A 20,432-nucleotide genomic window follows, 5' to 3' on the forward strand; every position below is an offset into this window, starting at 1 on the left:
CTCTCATAATTATTTATCGTGTCCAGAAGACAGAGGAAATGGGGGGGACGGGACCAGGTGTCATTATCTTCACACCTGAACCCACCCTTCTCCTCTCTAAGACCTTTATGGCGGTTTTTGGGAGGAGGAGAGTAGGTTCAGGTTTTAAGATGTGGAAACGGTGGTTATAATATTTATTTGCCCAGAAAAGGGGGGAAACTGGGTGTCATCATCTTCACATGAGTTGTCAAAGGCTTTCATGGCCGGGAATCACTGGATTGCTTTGAGTTTTCCGGTCTGTATGGCCATATTCTTGAAACATTTTCTCCTGACGTTTCGCCCACATCTATGGCAGACATCCTCAGAGGTTGGGAAATCTGTTGAAAACTAGGGTTTTATATATCTGTGGAAAGTCCAGGATGGGAGAAAGAACTCTTGTCTGTTTGAGGCAAGTGTGAATTGGAAACCTTGATTAGCATTGAATAGCCTTGCAGATTCAAGGACTGACTGCTTCCTGCCTGGAGGAATCCTTTGTTGGGAGGTGTTAGCTAGTCCTGATTGTTTTCTGTCTTCACACTTGAACCCACCCTTCTCTTCCCTAAGACCTTGACGGTGGGTTCAGGTTTAAAGACAGGCATGGGCCAATTTGGGCCCTCCTCCAGATGTTTTGGACGTCAACTCCCAGAATTCCTAACAACTCCAGCCCCCTTCCTTTTTCACCTCAGACACTTAAGTGGTTCAGAAAATAACTAGGGGTGCATCTACATCAGGCATGGGCCAACTTGGGCCCTCCAGGAGTTTTGGACTGCAACTCCCACCATTCCATTGTATGCCAGGGAGAGGGACTCAGGCTGTTAGGAAAGGTGGGAGTTGCAGTCCAAAACTCCTGGAGGGCCCAAGTTGGCCCATGCCTGTCTTAAGACGTGGAAACTGTGGTGACCACTACCAGCAGTATCGTTATATTAAAGTATTTCTTTGTTCAGAAGAGAGAGGGGGAAAGGGGGGAGGGGTTGCTTCGAGGGAAAACCTGGGGTGCCACCACCTCCACCATGGTCTGAGTGGGTTCGGGTTTTAACACGTGGAAATTAGACCCCACGCTTTGTCTGTGAGGACCGCTAGAAGCATTACAATATATCTCAGGCATGTGCAAACTTCGGCCCTCCAGGTGTGTTGGACTTAAACTCCCACAGTTCCTAACAGGAACCTTAACTGGGGGGTGGGAGAGGAGGAGGAGGAGGCTGTCAGCCCAAAGGTGCAAAGGTAGAGAGAAGAAAAGAGTACAAAGGCAGAGTAAAAGAAAAGCGAACTGGAGAGGTGTGCTATAGGGAAGAATAGAAAGGATTGTGAGAGAAAGGTGAGAGGAAAACCGGGAAAACGTGGAGAATGAGGGAATGGATGTGTTGGAAGAAAGAGAAGGAATATTGTTGTGTTAGGAGGGAGAAGGAATATCGCATTGTATGCCAGAGAGAGGGACTCAGGGAGAGAGGAAAAGAGAGAGGAAGAGAGGGAGGAGGTGGAACAGGCTGCAGCGTGAAAGGGGGAAGGAGGGGGGACTGGGCGAAGAGAGAGAGAGAGAGAGAGAAGGAGAGAGGGAGGGAGGGAGGGAGCAAAAGGGAGAGAGGGAGGGAGGGGGAGGAGGCGGCTCCAGAGTCGCGGCGGGATTGGGTCACGGCGAGGCTGGCGGGGCTGCGGCTCCTCCGACACTAATTCCCAGGCCACCCTTAAGGAATGAGGCGCCCCACGTGACCGCTGGCGGGGCGGGCGAACTCTGAGCCATTTTGGGGACGGTGTCAGTTTCCAGTGTGTGCCTTCGGCGTTGCATTCTCCGCCCGCCCTCCCGCTTCTCTCCTCTCCTCTCTCCCCCCTCCTCTCCTTTTCCTCGCCGCCACTCTCGCTCTTCTCCTCCTCCCTTTCCACAACAACTATAAGCAGCATATTCGATTTTTATTATTTTTTTAAAGGGAGGGAGGAGAGAAAGCAGAGAGGGAAGGGAAGAAAGAGCTGCCTTCCTTCCCTCCTTAAGAGCGAGAGAGAGGAAAGGGATCGGAGAGAGAGCGAGAGAGAGAGGGAGAGACAATGGGCTGCTGCTGGTGGAGGAGGCGGAGGCGGAGAGGCAAACGCTCCGGATTATAGAGCGAGTTCTGTAAGATCCCAGCCTTGAAGGAGGAGGGGGAAACGGAGAGAGGAGGGAGAGGAGGAGGAGGGGGAGAAGGAGGGCCAGCGCGGAGGGGTCAACGGAGGAGAAGACCCCGGGTGTTTCTGGAACTAACATGAGCCGAGTGCAGCGGCAGCAGCAGCAACAGCAGCAGCAGCAATACGCTTATTGCAATTGACAGCGTCTGCAGTTCATTTCAAGATGGCCGCTTGGCTCACATTCATTTTCTGCTGAACGACTTTTAACTTTCATTGTCTTTTTTTGGCGGCTCGGATCGCCCCCCACCCGCGCCTTCCCGCCGGTATGTATGGAGGGGCGTGCTTTCCAAGCCGGGCCAAGGGTGCTGGGGGGCTCGGGGGCGGTTTCGGAGGGCTTTGGAGGCTCGGGGTGGGTGGGGGGGGAAGCTAGGTGTCCCCGAGCTCTCCTCCTCCTCCTGCTCCGTCTGGGAAAGCGCTGACAGTCTGCTTCAGCCACACACACACACCGCAACCCGCACACCCTTCTCCCCCCCTCCCCCTTTGCTTTCTCGTCCAGAGAGATCCACCCAGGAGCAGCCACGCGTTTCGTTGCGCGCCCTCACTTCGCAGGTTTTAGTTCCTTTCTCCCCCCAGCTTGGCCCTAGAGTCTTCCTGGGCACATGTCCTCGGAGGAGAAGATTTATACTTTCAGCCCTTACTAGCCGTTCCTGGGCAGACCTCTTTGTTGGAAGGCAGATTTTGATTGAACGGGGACAGTTCGTGAAATCCAGGACCGCCTGGGTCATGGGATGGCGATTCCTTTGTAAAGAAAGGGGTCGGCGGGGGGCTCAGGAGACGAGCAGCTCCCCCATTTTATAGAGATGGGTCCGGCGAGGGGTTGCGGTCCCGATGGGGGCAGCCTCGAGCCGGTAGGGCCCCCCGAAGAGATTTTATTAACTTAAGTTCGGGGGGACTCCTGGGTGAAAATGAAGTGCTGATAAGATGGCGGTCCTCGCGTCGCTTCCACCGTGTGCCCCTTTCGTTTGTTGTTAAAATGCTAAACCTCCCAGGCTTCGAGGAGGACAGGGGAGGGCGAAGTTGTGAAAATAACTTTGGGGGAGAGAAGTGGGTTGCGCCCCTGATCCTGAAGATCTTTCCCCTGTTCGGATTGAGGAGGATTGGAGAATGGGATGGAAGAGACGGTTTCCAGCGTGGCGTTTGATTTATTTAATTGGCGTTACTTTCTCTGAAACATACCCTTCCTTGGAGAGCTGGATAAAAGGCGAGTTAGTTGGGACACCTTGCTAGTGTTTGGGATGGGACGGATCTGTGCTTTGCTTCCTGCTCTCATGGTATTTAGTGTGTCTTATCCATGAAACCTGCTTGCGGATGTTCATGTAAAATCACTTGGCCTGACAGGACAGGACTGGCAGAAGGGTCAGGTTTTTGCTGTTTTAGTGCTGGGAAAGAAACAAGACAGCACTACCAAAGCAAAGCTTCTCTCTGAACCACTAACACTCCGGCCCCAAACCCAAATATTTGGGTTAGTTGTGAGGTCACGTTATCTCCCTGAAGTGTGGAAAACCTCTCTCTTGTGTTGTCGACCGGAGTCACTGGATTGCTGTGAGTTTTCCGGGCTGTATGGCAATATTCCTGAAACATTTTCTCCTGACGTTTCGCCCACATCTATGGCAGACATCCTCAGAGGTTGTGAGGTCTGTTGAAACTAAGCAAGTGAGGTTTATATATCTGTGGAAGGTCCAGGATGGGAGAAAGAACTCTCTCTCTTTCTTGTTGGTTAAATATATGTAGCTTTGAGTTGTTGCGAGTTTATAAAAACTGAACTGTTTGGTTCTAGTCTAGTTGAAAAGATAGGGTTGTGTACTTATGTGATTCTTTTTGCCTACAATCTATAATCGCAGACTTTGCCAGAAAGTTGGCTGATGTCTTCTAAAAGTGATGGAAAGTGATGGTTTGGGAGACTGTCTTGAAGTTCCCATTTGCTACTTGTAGGAATCTGGTTATAGAGCAATCATGGGCAAACTCGGGCCCTCTAGGTGTTTTGGACTTCAACTCCTACAATTCCTAAGAGCCGGTAGGCTGTTAGGAATTGTGAGAGTTGAGGTTCAAAACACCTGGAGGGCCCAAGTTTACTCATGCCTGTGACAGAGCCATGACCCTGGCTGGATTTATGCATGTTAGCACAGTTATGAGGTGTGTGTGCTATTTTTGATACTGTCTAAGGACACACAGAGACACACATGTTTATAATAACTTTCCCCATATTTTAAACTTATTGATGTCATCAAGAATTAGCTCCAACCTTACAGGACAAGCAAAGGGAGACCTGAAATCCTGTGTGGTTGTAGGTGCATCTTGGCTCTCTTTAAGCTCACCTGGTCAGTGAATAGACCGAGAATGTGTAGACTAAGAATGTGTAGACCGAGAATATGTAGTGCAGTAGTATCTTAACTGCAACTCTGCAGGACACACACAAGTATTTATAATAACTTTCCTCATATTTTGAGCTGTTATTGATGCCATCCAGAATTAGCCCCAACCTTACAGGGCAAGCAAAGGGAGAGTTGATATCCTGTGTGGTTGTAGGTGTATCTTGGCTCAGCTTAAGCTCACTTGGTCAGTGAGTAGATGAGAAACCTCTGCACATTTTCCAGTACAGATGCCTGGTGTTGATGCATAGAGTCCCACTGGCCTGTCACACCAGGATTTGGTTCAATTTTCCTTTATATTTGGAGGTAACTCCAGCAAGGCCTCCAACTTCTCAGTTTGGCTGCTTGAGCCAGTTGTTGCCATCTCAAATTTTTGTAGTTGCATGGGGAGGATAAGGGCTATGGAAATTAAATATACTTACTGGTTTTAAAAGTCAGTGCGGTAGTATCTTAACTGCAACTCTGCACGACACTGACAGAAGGAAGGAGAGAAGTTTGTGGTGTTGGGAAGCTGAGGAGCAGCAGAAGCTTAAACTCCCCTCCTGGAGGAGTTGGTGTGTTTGGTAATAAGACGCTCTTTATGTTTATATATGCAGTGTGTACTGTAAACGTGAAGAGGGGAGGAGAGTGTAGACATGTAGAGTGTGTGTTGGCATCTTTCGAGGAGGCGAGTGTCTCGTTGCTTTGAATCAATGTACTAGTTTGAGATCCTGAGTGTCAGAGATACTTCTGCCCACCGATAATAAATATTGTGGGGTTAAGGGGGAAGAGGGTAGACTCGACAGAAAAGGTCTCACGCTTGGTTTGAGTTTGGATTCTCTGTTCCCGTGAAATGAAACATGTGCTGGCCCCTTTGGGTTGCCTCGGTGTGTCTCCCTTCCTGCAAGGGAATAAATTTTAGCCAGACCTTCTTGCAGCTGTTTATGGTCCAGGTATGAGGCACATTGCGTGGTCTTAAGGAGAGAGAGAGAGAGAGAGAAAGGGGCGGTGATTAACGTCAGAGGAACGTAAATCATTTCCCACCTGACAAAAGGCAAAGGCAGAGACCGACCTCGAAGCTGGCCAGATCCCAGCGTAAGAGTGGAGGCTTTCTTATGTTGAGAAGATTTCTGAAATACTATCCAGTGTGTTGGTGTTTCTACTAATCTCTCTAAGGCAGGCATGGGAAACTTGGGCGCTCCCTCCGGGTGTTTTGGACTGCAACTCCCACCATTCCTAACAGCCTCGGGCCCCTTCCTTTCCCCCCTCAGCCGCTTAAGAATTGTGGGAGTTGCAGTCCAAAACACCTGGAGGGCCGAACTTTGCCCATGCCTGCTCCAAGGCCAAGGCTGCCTCGCCTCTTCCCTAGATGCCCCCCAATTTCCCTTTTCATTAACTTGCTTGCCTCTGTGTGATGCGAAGAAGTTCCTTCTGTGTAGTATTTACACAAAGAGACACACCTCCATTCCTTTCTCCTTATTTTCCCCTGTTTTTCAACCGGAGGCTGTGTAGAGGCGATAAGGAATTGTGAGGCGAGGCGACATGTTCCTTCCAAAGCCTTTCCCATCCCATTTTTCCACCCCCCCCCCCAAAAAAAAACAACCCCTTTTGAGCTCTTTTGGGAAGTGTTTTCCCTTCTTCCGACTGTGCTGGGTCCGGAGACAAGAGGGAATCAGCACAGAGCGAAGATCAAGAAACCCAACCTGTGTTTTAAGGGACGGAAAGAGAGAAGGAGAGGGAGCGGGGGAGAGGCGCGTTTGCTCCCACCCCGGATCTGATTGCGCCGTAAATTATTCTCCGCCGAGGTCGGTGTGTGTATGTGTGTGCGCGCTGCATGTCTCGGGTGGGAGTTTCTAGCAAGACACACACACAAGGGGAGAGAAAGAGAGAGGAAGGGAAGGAGGCTTTTCTTGGCCCAGGGAAGAGCTCAGGAGGCCGCTGCAGGAGGCTGGGCAGCAACCTCTGGAAGGACTCCGTGCTCGTGAGTGTGGACTAAGCCTCCCATGTGGCCTACGGGAGCATGGCCACGGCAGCTAGCATTTCCCCCCCCCCCCCGTGGTTGGGCCACGGGTCCCCCCCCCCTCCTCTCATATACAGCCTTTGCCTCTTTTCTCTCGCACACGCACACCGAGCGGGACTTTTCCGCTCTTCGTCTGAGATCTGGCGAGAGAAAAGGAGAGGAAAGGAGGGAGGCGAGGGCGGCAGCGAGGTCTCAGCTGCTGCTGCTTCCTTGCCCCGAGTCGACGTGGATGGAGGCCCCCGAGAGGAGAGGAAAGGAGCCTCGCGCTTTCGCTCAGGAGGAGGAAGAGGAGGAGGAGGAGGAGGAGGCCTCCCGCCGCCGCCGCCAGCCCCGCTTTGGGCCTCCTCTCTCTGCCCTGCCCTCCCTGCCCACCCCCTTGGCTCTCAAACTCCTACAAAAGTGGGGGGAGAGGTTTATTTTGAGGACTGGGGAAGCTGTTACAGGAAAGGCGGCTGGAGGCGTGGTGGGGAGGGAAGAGGGAAGATCGCCCCCCCCCCGAGGCCCAACAGGGTTCCCCCCTTTCACGGCCCCACTCCGCCCAGCCACGCCCCCTCTTCCCTTTTTCCTGCAGCTGCAACCCCCCCCCCCCTTTCCCTTCCTTCCCCGCTTCCGCCCTCCACACACAGGCGAGCTTCTGTTCCGGGGTTCGGTTCCCTCCTATCTCCGCCGCACCACCCGCAGACCCTCTTCCTTCCTTTCTTCCTGCCTTCCTCCCCTCCCCCTCCTCTCCCCCCCCCCTCGGTGCGCTCCGGGCGGTGGCAGGATGCCAAGTGTAAGTGTAAGTTGCTATAGCAACCCCCTCCTCGATAGAGCGGTTCCGAAGGCGCCTCCGTCCCGACGAGCCTCTTGGGCTGCTGCTGCTGCTGTTGGCGGCGGAGGAGAAGAAGGAGAGAAAGGAAGAGCAGAGGCAGAGCAGGCGCAGCTCCGGCCCGGTCTCCTCCTGCCTCCAGTCCCGCCGCCCGCCCTCCTTCCTTCTACTCCGCCTTGTCTGGCCGATGCCCGCCGCACCAGCCCCTCCTTCCTGCTCTTCCTTCCTTACTCCGTTACCCTTCCTCGCCGGACTCCGCCACCCTCCGTTTTCGACCTGGGAGCCTTTCCCTTCCTTCTCTAGAAAGGCTCCCTCCCCTCCGCGACACCCGCTTTCGCTCCACAGGTCCGTCCTCGGCCTCTTCCCCCTTCGCCAGCCCTTGTGTTTTCCTTTCCCTGCGGCTTGAGGTGCGGCGGGGGTGAGGGAGGGGAGGGGAGGGGAGGGGGGGAGGGGGGGGGCGTTTGCGAGGTGCAGAGGCCGCTTCCCCGCGCCTCCCTCCGCCTCACCGCCACCCCTTTCTCCTCCTCTTGCAGACCCCGCGCCAAAATGCACCGCACCACCCGCCTCAAGATCACGGAGCTGAACCCGCACCTCATGTGCGTGATCTGCGGGGGGTACTTCATCGACGCCACCACCATCATCGAGTGCCTGCACTCCTGTGAGTAGCCTCTCCCGCGAGGGAAGGAGGGAGGGAGGCCCTTGCTAGAGAATCCCCATCGGGAGAAGGATATTTCCCTTCAGCTCCTTTGAGAGGTTGCCCAGTTGCCCTTTAGGGATGAGGGGCGGCTCTAGAAAAAGATCGCTGCCTGACCCCAACTTGGCTGTTGTTTGGAGTCTTACTATACATACATGCTTATGCTTTTCTTATAGTCTGTAAGACATGTATCGTGCATTACTTGGAGACGAGCAAGTATTGCCCCATTTGCGATGTCCAAGTTCACAAAACCAGGCCGCTTTTGAACATAAGGTAGGACCGGTCTCTTTATATTTGGCATGGGCAACCTTCCTTCAGGTCCTTCCTTCAGGTGTTTTAGACTTCAACTCCCACCATTCCTAACAGCTCAGGCCCTTTCCTTTTCCCCCCTCAGCCGCTTAAGCGGCTGAGGGGGAAAAGGAAGGGGCCTGAGGCTGTTAGGAATGGTAGGAGTCCAAAACACCCGGATGGAGGGCCCAATTTGGACCCAAGCCTGCTTTATATCACAATTAGGGACTCTTGTTTTCCTTGTGTTTCCTTGTGCCTCAAAGCCTAAATCTTAAGAGAGATGTCAGTTTGCTAATGGAAGTTCATATAGGAACTTTGGTCTGTTTCAATTGGCATTTTGTTTCACTATCACCATCCCATTCCTTCTTTCTGTCCAGCCTGACCAAAAATGCAGATTGTTTATTTTTTTCTCCCCTTCATTTATTGCCATTTTATATGTTCTTAAATTTAGTCCAACGAAGTAAAATACTGATTAACAAGGCAAAAGTTAAGCAACTTTTTTTTCCTCTTGTTTATCTGTATCCTTTTTTTGCTACTTGGCGGTGTCAGCTTTACTTTATAGCAATCAGAAAACGATTTTAAGTTGCCATTTTATTTTGTTATTATTTTTATGGATAAATATTTGGTGATATAAATCTCATGTTAAAATTGTATATGGTTCATGGCTAGGCATTTTAGTATAATATGTTTTGGGGATTTTGAAAAGTGTTGGATGGAGATCAGATTTGAATTCTGACCCAACTCTATAATTTCTGTTGTCTTGGAATTTTATATTTTAGATCTGATAAAACTCTCCAAGATATTGTGTACAAGTTAGTACCAGGCCTTTTCAAAAGTAAGTAAGCAATTTGATCAACAAATCAGTTTGGATGCAATAAATAAATAATTTTGGGCCTTACTAAATGATCAATATGTGTTGTCATATAGATGAAATGAAAAGAAGAAGAGACTTTTATGCTGCTCATCCTTCTGCCGATGGTAAAAGCATTTATTCTTTGACTTAAAACTACCTTCCTTTCCAAAAGTTAAGATTTCTAGGACATTTCCCCTCCAAGTATAGCCCATGTGAAATGTCAGGATAATACACAGCATAGTTCATTAAAAATTATTATACATAGTAAGAGCTGTTTTAGTATTGGCATAAATAATTTTAGCTGTGTGAGATTTCCCCCCCCCCCTTTTACTGAGTTTTGTTCTCATTCTTCCTGATTTGAATGTCAAAATGTAAATGACTCTGAACATTTCTGTGCAGCTGCCAATGGCTCTAATGAAGACAGGGGAGAAGTTGCAGATGAAGACAAAAGGATTATAACAGATGATGAGATAATAAGCTTATCCATTGAGTTCTTTGACCAAAATAGGCAAGTGTCAAAGCACTGTTTCACCTTATCTGTGCATTCATAGACCCCTCTTCCCTGTTGTAATTGTGTACATCCTCTCCTTAGACTTGACCGGAAAGGAAACAAGGAAAAAGAGAAATCCAAAGAGGAGGTAAATACATATTATTTTCTCTTGCCTCTTCAGAAAACAATACTGTTTAAATTATTTTTTCAGATCAAATAAGACAGGATTTAGTTTTATGTTCTCTTCCCTCCCCCCAAATTAACAGCCAAAGATGCTATTGTTAAGATAATTACTGTACTTTCTTAGCAACGAAAAGTAACAGAGCTGTGACTGATATTTCAAACATTTTGAAACATTTTGAAACATTTTCAAATATTTGGAAGTATTGGTTTTTTTTCTGGTGGTTTTGTTGGTTGGCTCTTGTTTTAGTTTTCTGTATGTTGTGGGATCCAGGAGTTGTCTGATCTTTTCTTTGTATTGTTCTGTTTCCATGATTACTGTGGCATTCCCCTTGTCTGCTGGGAGAATGATGATTTCTGGGTTGTTGTAGGTTTTTTCGGGCTATATGGCCATGTTGTAGAGGCATTCTCTCGTTTGGCCTGCATCTATGGCAAGCATCCTCAGAGGTAGCGATGATTTCTGGATCTGAGTTGAGGTTTTTGAGGGCTTGTCTTTCTTTCCTTGATATATTGCTGGGGGGAAGTATCGCCTTTCAACCAAGCAACAAAATCACCAGAAAAACCTGATCAAGAACTCTTTCTTTTTAGTATTCTAGTACATTTCCTATTCTTACTTCCCTGAAAAATAGTTTTAATAGGAAAAGCAGCTATATATAATAATTAAATCCTGCCATAGAGCTAATCAGTATGTTTTATATCTTGACTATTTCTTGTTGTAGTTCAGCAGTTAAGCCCATATGTGTTTTTGCTTTAACAATAACCCGTTTAGTGTATCTAACCTTCATGCATGGGAATGGTATAGTCAATTTTTTTAACTGTATGCATTATTTCTTCAACTCAATGCTCCATTAGGTTAATGACAAAAGATATTTGCGCTGCCCAGCAGCAATGACTGTAATGCATTTGAGGAAATTTCTGCGGAGTAAGATGGATATTCCCAATTCCTTCCAGGTATTTTTGACTTTATTTGTGTATGTAAAATTTCTAATAAAATGTGGGATATAATAATAATAATAATCATCATCATCATCATCATCTAATAATAATAATATAACTTTTTACTATTCTCGTGATGCTGTTCCCTGTTGAATGCTAAGCATGGTGTTAGGAAAGTGCTTTCATTTCTATATAATATAAAATTACATTATATGTAAATGTAATGATCTATTTTCAGGAAAGGGAAGGGAAGCATAGGCCTCCTGAGCTGTTATGCCTTGGACTGTGAGGTTTTCTCTTGCCTCCTGGCTGAGTATCACAGCTTTGTACACTGCTTTGGGTTTAAATGTTTGAAGTCCAATGTATTGTAGAAGGCTTTCAGGAGTTGCTGTGAGTTTTCCAGGCTGTATGGCCTTGTTCCAGAAGCATTGTCTCTTGTTTCACCCACATCTACGTCAGTCATCCTCAGAAGTTGTGAGGTCTGTTGGAAACTAGGCAAATGGAGTTTATATATCTGTGGATCAATGTCCAGGGTGGGAGAAAGAACTCTTGTCTGTTGGACCAAGTGCGAATGTTGCAATTGATCACCTTGATTAGTACTGAATAGGCTTGCAGCTTCAAAGCCTGGCTGCTTCCTGCCTGGAGGGGGAATCCTTTGTTAGGAGATGATTAGCTGACCCTGGGCCCTTCCACACAGGCATATAACCCAGAATATCAAGGCAAAAAATCCACAATATCTGCTTTGGTCTGAAATATCTGAATCCACATTGCCATATATTCCAGTTCAAAGCAGATAATGTGGGATTTTATTCAGCTGTGTGGAAGGGGCCCCTGATTGTGCCAGGACTATTCAGTAGCTTTTGCTAATAAATCTAGCTCCTGAGTTTAAGGACAACAACATCCAAGCCCTTCAGAATAAGGGCCTATATTATTGTGTTTTTGAAGTCCACCAAAAGTAGCTGAAACTTAGAGAATCCCTGGAAAATAAATTCTTTATCAATTTAGTATGTTTAGGGTGAGATCTAGAACTATCTAGAAAAATCCTAGAAGACAAACTCTTTATAAGTTTAGTGTGTTTAGGGCGAGATCTAGAACCATCTAGAAAAATCCTAGAAGATAAACTATAACTTCAGCATGTTTAGGGTGAGATCTAGAACTAGCTAGGAAAATCCTAGAGGATAAACTCTATAAGTTTAGTGTGTTCAGGGTGATATCTAGAACTATCTAGAGTCATCTAGAGCTATCTAGTTGGGGTTAAAGCACTCAAAGAGGCCATATAGACTACATTCTATATAGGATGCTCTTCACACAGTGAACTGAAGTCTCCTCTAACATTTCTTTACCAGATTGATGTCATGTATGAAGAGGAACCTTTGAAGGACTACTACACACTCATGGACATTGCCTACATTTACACCTGGAGAAGGGTAAATAAATACCTCCAGAGGCCTACCATGCCTGCCTTTTTGTGTATTTGTAAACTTGTTGTAGAATTAATGTACATTGACTTCACTTTAACTGCATGACTCAGTGCTACAGAACAGGCCTGGACAAATTTGGTCCCTCCTGGTGTTTTGGGCTTCAACTCCCACCATTCCTAACAGCCTCAGGCCCTTTCCTTTTCCCCCTCAGCCGCTTAAGGAAGGGTCCTGAGGCTGTTAGGAATGGTGGGAGTTGAAGTCCAAAACACCAGGAGGGCCAAACTTTGCTCAGTCCTAGTTAGGAGAAGATAATATGTAGCAAAGTTCATGAAGATCACACTGAGACAAAGGAAAAGAGAGGTGGAGAAATGGTTGGGCCGGGCAGGAGGGCAGGAAGGCATGATACTGACCGGGTGTTTTTGTCCCCCCCCCCCCAGAACGGCCCCCTCCCGTTGAAGTACCGGGTGCGACCTACCTGCAAGAGGATGAAGCTGGGCTTAAGCGCCGGTGGGGAGCTGGAGAGTGACTCTGGGAGCGAGAAGGGCGCCCCTTCCACCTCCTCGGGCCTCCTCACGCCGCCCTCCCTCCAGTCCCCGCACCCGCAGTTCCCCCACATCTCCAGCACCCTCAACGGCACCGGCTCCAGCAGCCACCACCATCACCACCACCACTTCGGCAACCGGGCCCGCAAGGCCACCTCCCTCAACGGCTCCTCCTCGGCCACTTCCTGCGGCTGAGCGCCTCTCCTCCTGCCTCTCTCTCTCTCCTAGAGCTGTCTTTCCTACCCTTCTGTCTCTCTCCACGCCGCCCGCTGCCGTCGTTCAGCTTTAGAGATGCTAATCCCTACCTGACGTTTCCACACAAACAAACACACAGACGCTTTGGATATATAAAGCTGCGAAACGGTTGGATATATCCCCCCCCCCCCCCATGGATTGTTTCTTGAGGACTAGTAACGTCAAGCTAGCAAAAGAGACCCGGACGAGCTGGAAAGGAGGAAGACGGGTGGTTTTATATATTTGTTGGTGAAGCAAGCAAAAGAGACCCCGGATTACCTGGGAAGGACAAAGAAGAGTGGTTTTTAAAACATTTCTTTATTGTTGGAGGTTTTTTTGGCCTCTCTTCATCTATCTGCAACCTATTTCCTGGTTTCGGATTTGGGAATTGTCTGGAAATGGATGCAGATCAACCATGGGATATAATTTGGCTAATGACTCCCTGTGTTTGCACTCCTCTTGGATGGCGACTTCGCTGTTTTGTCAAGTTCTCCAAAGCAACCTGGATTTCCCCTTTCCTGTCTCCCTCCTGCGATGTTGTGGATTGTTCTTTGTTGTTGTTTTTGGGGAGTTTTTTTGCAACCTACTTCCTGGTTTTGGATTTGGAAAATGTCTCGAAATGGATGAAGATCAACCCTGGGATATAATCTGGCCAAACACCTTGTATTCACACTACTCTTGGACAGTGACTTTTGTGAAGTTCTCCAAAGCAACGTGGATTTCCCCCCTTTTCCCTGTCCCACTCCTGCCATTGGTCATCAAGACCGGATTTAATATTGTTGGGGAATCTGACCTGTCAGGCTCGAGAATAACCCTCAGTTGAGGTGATTCCACCATAAATATAGCAGAGGACCAGAATCAAACTTCATAATCACTTACATGGGATGAGCTGGAATAAAAATACCCCTAAACTGGGGTAATTCCATCATAAATATAGTCCCAGAATCACACTTCATAACCAGCAGAAACTTACATGTGATGAGCTTCTGTATCTTAGGAAGGCACAGGATTGCAGAGTCAGAACTTTAGGTTCAGAAAGTATTTGTTGAAGTAAAAGATAGAAAAGGTATTACTAAATCCCATCTTCGGAAGAGGTAAAAAGATCCATGCAGCTACATTTTGCCTAGAGAGAGAGGCAAAATGCCCCCTCACTGGAGGGAAGAAAAGGCAGAAGAGGAACAATGGTCAAGCCAGGGCACTAGGTAAAGAGATCCATGCAGCTACATTTTGCCTGTAGAGAGGGGCATAATGCTCCCTCCCTGGAAGGAAGACAAGGCAGAAGAGGAACAATGGTCAAGCCAGGGCAATAAAACTTAAAGGGGAAGTTCCATTCATGTATCATCAAAGGGGGGGGGGGGAGTGGCTAGCAGGAGGACTTAAGACAAAGCCCTTTTTGGGAAACATGCATGGGGAAGTAGGGATCAGTTCAATCCTATCTCTAGCCTAACTATTCATTGAGGTCTGGAAACTTGATGTCACAAGAGACTTGTGCAGTCCAGGGATGACACCCAACAAATATGCATAGGACCGTGCATATAGGTCGCCACGTCACTGTGAACCACGATTTCTAGCTTTATTCGCCCTTTGGATTTGTATGTTGTATCCCTATCAAGCAAAGGAAAAGGGACCGAATGAGGAAAGGGGGATCCGTGTTCATTCGGGTTTTGCCCTTGGTGTGTAAAGGAAAAGAATACACATTTCCTCGGAAAGGATCGGGTCATGGATGGCGTTGTTTCTGCGCCTGCTCAGCCATGCCATGCCGGTGTGTGACAAAACAGGAAGCAGCATTGTAAGATATATTTATAAATACTCTACAGAAAGTGTCGTGTTTGGCGCCTTGAGGGGGGCGGCTCTTCCAGGCCTGCCCTGCTCTTGCAGGCTGTGCCTGGCCTTGGCTGCAGGAGAGGGGCGCCTGGAGGCTGCGGGCCCGCAGAGCAAACTCACGCCGCCTTTAACCCGGAAGCGAATGTCGGCCTCGAAAGGATTGTGCGGGACTCTGCCTTGTTTCCCAGTGGCTTATCTTTTCTGTTTGTTTATTTACTTTTTACACAGTGTGATTTGTTTCTAAGGGCGCAGGGGAGGGAGGGAGGGAGGCGAGACCGGAGTCCTGAACGACAGAGAGACGAGGAAGCGGATTGAAAAGCGGATTAATTTGGTTTGATGTTGGGTTTATGTCCCCTCTTCTTAAAAAAAACAAAGCACAGGGGGAAAATTACCCAAAAGAAGCCATAATAAGTACGGGAAGGAACCTCTTCATTCATTCATTCTTCAGAAATCAAGTCGGTGGATGAAGGCTTTTGACCTAAATTTGTTTTTAATATATATCTATATATATATAATGTTATGTCTATGGTACAGTACTAACTGGTTGAAAGATTAACAGGTACTTTTTTGATATCTATCTTAAATCCCTTCTGCGAAATAGGCTTCTTGAAGGCGTCCAGTATGAAAGAGAAAGGATATTTTTTATTTTGTGAAGAACTCCCCCCCAAATAAGTTTTCAGTTTGTGCTTTACTTTGCTCAGACTTTGTGTGTGTGCGCGTGTGTGTATCCTTCACTCATCAGTAACACATTTGTGGGGGTGTTTATCCTATATGCCTATTGTTTCATTGTTTGTATGGAGAAATCGTAGCTAAATATTTCATGGTCTCCAGTCTCCGAAAGAAGCACAATTCTATTGCTTTGTCTTGCTTACAGTCATTAAATCATTACTTTTGCATATACTCCCTTGCTGCTGCTTGTGACGTTTTAGTAACAGTTCCAGTGGCCATTAACTTTCTAAAGTTTGAGAAGTTATAGCTGAGGTTGCAAACTAGGCATGGGCAAACTTGGGCCCTCCAGGTGTTTTGGACTTCAACTCCCACAATTCCTAGCAGCCTTAGGCTGCTAGGAATTGTGGGAGTTGAAGTCCAAAACACCTGGAGGGTCCAAGTTTGCACATGCCTGTTGTAAATACTAGGCCTGAAAATAACATATATTACAAAACTAATGTTGCAACTCAAAAGTCTATTTGAAATGGATACAAAACTAATTGAAATCAAGTGGACGGAATTAAGGCCAAAAATATTATGGGTTTGGGCTTCAAGGATTCTGCTCCTCCAATGAGATTACCCATGCCTTGCTGATGTCAATCGGATTTAGGGTGAAGTAAATATGCCTCGCATACATTTCTATTCAAAAATTGCAAACAAATGAGTGAAGCTTCAGAAGCTGGATGGATCCACACTGCTATATAATGCAGTTTCAGAATGCAGATTATATAAGGAGTCTCAGGCCCCTTCTACAGAGCTGAATAAAATCCCACGTTGTCTGCTTTGAACTTGGACATATGGCAGTGTGGACTCAGATAACCCAGTTCAAAGCAGATATGGTGGGATTTTTTACCTTGATATTCTGGGATATAGAGCTATGTGGAAGGGCCCTGAATCAAATCTCACGTTAGCTGCTTTGAACAAATGAGGGAAGCTTCAGAAGATGGATCTACACTGCCATATAATGCAGATTAACTGCGCCGAATTATATTATCTAGGAGTCTCAGCCTTTTCCACACAGCTGAATAAAATCCCACATTATCTACTTTGAACTGGAATATAGTGTATTGCAGTGTTGACTTAGATAATCCTGTTCAAAGCAGATAATGTGGGATTTTCCACCTTGATATTTTGGGATACAGTGCTATGTGGAAGGGCTCTGAATAAAATCCCACATTATCTGCTTTGAACTGGAATATGTGGCAGTGTGGACTCAAATAAGCCTCTTCAATACAGATACTGTGGGAGTTTCCACCTTGATAATCTGAGATATAGCGCTATGTGGAAGGGCTCTGGATAAAATCCCACATTATTTGCTTTGAACAAATGTGTGAAGCTTCAGAAGCTGGAGCTATACTGCCATATAATGCAGACTAACTGCACTGAACTAGATTATCTGGGAGTCTCAGGCCTCTTCCACATAGATGAATAAGCACATTATGTGCTTTGAACTGGAATATGTGGCAGTGTGGACTCAGAGAACCTAGTTCAAAGCTGATAATGTAAGATTTTCCGCCTTGATATCCTGGGTTATATGACTGTGTGAAAGGGCCCTCAGGCTGGATTTCTACTGCCATATAATGCAGTTCAACGCACTTAAATCTGCATTCTGAAACTGTATAATATGGCAGTGTAGATGGGGCCAGAAAGATAGTGGTGCAGGTATTTGTTTCCATATAAACAAGTCGGTTTTAGCAAGATCATGGATGCTTGTTCACAACAGATGAAAAACACAAGAAATGAAGGTGGATTTTAGAAGGGAAGGGACATTTAAAAAATAACAATTGCCAGTCTTGATACAGAATAACAGCATAAATATTGTATCTGATTAATTTCTCCAGTAAGTAAGGTTGGTAAGGAACACCTTGTTCCTCTATTATTCCACCAAAACAAATCCTTCCAAGGGCCCTTCCACACAGACCTATATCCCTGAATATCAAGGCAGAAAATCCCACATTATCTGAGTGTGGACTCAGATAACCCCGTTCAAAGCAGATGATGTGGGATTTTTTGCCTTGATATTCTGGGATATAGGGCTGTGTGGAAGGGCCCTCAATCTATAGTATCTGCCCCAATTCCATGCTTCACCAGGAGTGAAAGGTATTAAATCCTGTCACATCATAATAAATAGGACTTTCGCCTCCTTTGGACTACTTCTGGGAAAAAGCCTTACTTTCTTTAAGAAGAGGCCAACGGGATGAAGATAACTTGCACGTGTGACGGGTCTGTGTGTGTATCTTGGCAGCCTTCCTCCAACTGTTAAAACCATAGATGAAACAATCCACACAAGGCCAACATTGAACCCCGAGTGCCCATGAATCAAGCGGAGTGTGCTGGTTTTGGATCCAGTTCAACAACGTCGGGTTTTTCCATTTAAACACTAGCCAGATGTTGGCATTTTATGGCTTGGCGATGGAAAGAAAGAAGCGGGATGAATGGCATGCACGGAGTATCACTGGGATCAGAAGGGGAAAGTTGTATCTTCTTTTGCTGGTGGATCTAGCACAGGCATGGGCAAACTTGGGCCCTCCAGGGGTTTTGGACTCCAACTCCCACCATTCCTAACAGCCTCAGGTCCTTTCCTTTTCCCCCTCAGCCGCTTAAGCGGCTGAGGGGGAAAAGGGAGGGGCCTGAGGCTGTTAGGAATGGTGGAAGTTGGAGTCCAAAACCCCTGGAGGGCCCAAGTTTGCTCATGCCTGATCTAGCATCTCCCTTTCATCCATTTGAATTCAGCTCCCAAGATCAGAGACCAATCTTGAAGGCTGTTTTCTGGGCCACAAACACATTTGGGGAAGAGGATGCCCAAGTGCCATGGACACTAAATCCCCTTTCTCTGGAAACAAATAAATAGTCCTTCATATTGCGAAATACAGGTGCTTGGTTTGGGAGTTAATTTTGCAGTGTCTGCTTGGAAATAAGTCCCACTTAGACACTTATAAAAGAGTGGATAAAAGATTGCAATTTGTACAGAATTCCCTAGAATATGTCCCACTTGAATACAAAAGGGTAAGAAGCCAGACCTTGAAACTGCTAAGCCATTAAATGCTAATTGAAACATCCATACCTACCTCAAACAGACAAGACATTTGTCGAAGGCTTTGTCATTAAATGCTAATCAAGGTGGTCAATTAAAATGTTCACAGCTACAACAACCCAGACAAGAGTTCTTTCTCCCACCCTGAACATTTCACAAATATATAAACCCCATTTTCCTAGTATCTAACAAACCTCACAACCTCTGAGGATGCCTGCCATAGATGCAGGTGAAATGTCAGGAGAGAATGATTCTGGAACATGGCCATACTCACAACAACCCAGCGAATACAAAACAGTTTGTTTCCAATGTATGTTGATGTATTCATGATTGCAATTAGTTCAGATCTATTCAAAAGAAGTCCAATGAGTTCAATGCTACTTATTTCAATGCAAGACTGTATACAAGACTCTAATTCCCAATGGCTTCAAGGCAGTTTATTTCCACTTAAGACTGTGTATGTGAGATTGTACATAGTACAGGTCTGTTCAGAAGACTTGTGAGTGCAGCTTCGCATTGCAAATCCATATGAGTGCAGCTTCGCATTGCAAATCCATGGCAGGTCTACTCAGAGGTAAGTCCCACCGAGTGTAAGAGGGCTAATTGTAAGAGACGGCGGACAGCAACCAGAGAGCCAGGGATGTACATCAAACTGAAAGTCGGCAGGGCATCGCTTGGCAAGGACTTTGTTTTTGGTGACAGGCTGTCAGCCTCGAAGCGCTGGAGGGCTGATCCATGTGAAGAATGGCTTCTGAACATGAGCAGAGTGCCTTTCCCTGTGCCACACTCACAGAAGAAACAAAACAGCTCCCTAACAAAACTGGGAAAGAAAAGTCTCTTGACTTGAAGGCCTGGATAACAGGAGCTTTGTCACCGGTTAGATATTATTATTTATCCTTGTCTCTAAACTGGAAACCATGGGATTTCCCTCTTGGAAGACATGGAAGTGCCAATGGATGTGGTATATCAACCTCCTCAACGGGAAAGAACAATTTTCTCTCTCAAACTGTGAGCACTGCAGGATAGAAATATTAAAACCAGCTTTGGAAATTGGGTGTCCAGAAGGCCAAAGAGATCAAGGCCTTCCTATTGGTGAAGGGTATCATTTGGCTTCTTCAGGAGAGTGTTTATTTGAGAGACATCATAGATGGGAACGATTTTAGTTTCTCTTAGGTTTCTCCTTCCTCCTAATGCAGGACTTCTCCATCCCTCTCGTCTTGGAGGGTTCTACAGGGCCTCATTTCCAAATTCAGATTCCCCACGTGTTTATGATCGCCACCTACCCAATTCCAGGTGTGTATTTACACTGAGGAGACCATGATGAGCTGGAACTTAGCCAGAGAAGGGCCACCAAAAACGGCCAAAGGTCTGGAAGCCAGAGAAGGTTGAAAGAGGACATGATAGCCATGTTGAAATATTTGAAAAGATGTCACTTTGAGGAGGCAGCAAGCTTATTTTTTTGCTGCTTTGGTGACAGAAAATTGCAGGGGGGAAAAGATGCTACACAAATTAAGAAGAACTTAATGAGGGTTAGAGCTGTCCAATGGTGGGAAAGGATGCCTCGGATTCTGGTGGAGTCTTTTCCTCTGGAGGCTTTTCAGCAGAGGCCGGATGGCAAAATGGGGTTGGACTGGATCTGGATGGTTTTTAGTGTCTCTTCCAACTCTTAGATTCTATGTATCTCCACTATGCCCTCCAGGGTCGAGAGAAGACCCTGAAGGTGGGAGAGATAGTTAGCCTTAGGATTTTATTTGTTGCGCCTCCACTGGATCGCCTCCAACCCCCCTCCCCTCCACACACCATTGGAATTGTGGGTGTTGTAGTTTGGTGAAAAGGCCAAAGGCCTTGCAAATTCACAACTCCAAGGCTGGCTCTACACT

At 46.8% G+C, this 20,432-nt stretch overlaps 1 protein-coding gene across 4 annotated transcripts; it reads left to right on the forward strand.

Annotated features, from left to right (window-relative positions):
- The first annotated feature begins 1,654 nt into the window (after nucleotides 1-1,654).
- On the forward strand, nucleotides 1,655-15,710 carry BMI1 (BMI1 proto-oncogene, polycomb ring finger). Of its 4 annotated transcripts, none has more exons than XM_060782385.2 (10): nucleotides 1,655-2,435; nucleotides 7,882-8,006; nucleotides 8,219-8,315; nucleotides 9,110-9,165; nucleotides 9,258-9,308; nucleotides 9,583-9,691; nucleotides 9,776-9,821; nucleotides 10,706-10,804; nucleotides 12,136-12,216; nucleotides 12,648-15,710. In XM_060782385.2, exons 2-10 carry the CDS (start codon nucleotides 7,895-7,897, stop codon nucleotides 12,945-12,947), a joined length of 951 nt encoding a protein of 316 aa, XP_060638368.2. In that variant the 5' UTR covers nucleotides 1,655-2,435; nucleotides 7,882-7,894; the 3' UTR covers nucleotides 12,948-15,710. The 4 variants fall into 4 exon arrangements, with proteins under 4 accessions (XP_060638368.2, XP_067326434.1, XP_067326436.1 ...); XM_067470333.1 differs by lacking the exon at nucleotides 1,655-2,435 and adding an exon at nucleotides 6,163-6,501; XM_067470335.1 differs by lacking the exon at nucleotides 1,655-2,435 and adding an exon at nucleotides 7,162-7,318.
- The last annotated feature ends 4,722 nt before the right edge of the window (nucleotides 15,711-20,432 follow it).

The sequence above is a fragment of the Anolis sagrei genome, chromosome 6 (assembly GCF_037176765.1).
Source record: "Anolis sagrei isolate rAnoSag1 chromosome 6, rAnoSag1.mat, whole genome shotgun sequence".
Classification (NCBI taxonomy): Eukaryota; Metazoa; Chordata; class Lepidosauria; order Squamata; family Dactyloidae; genus Anolis; species Anolis sagrei.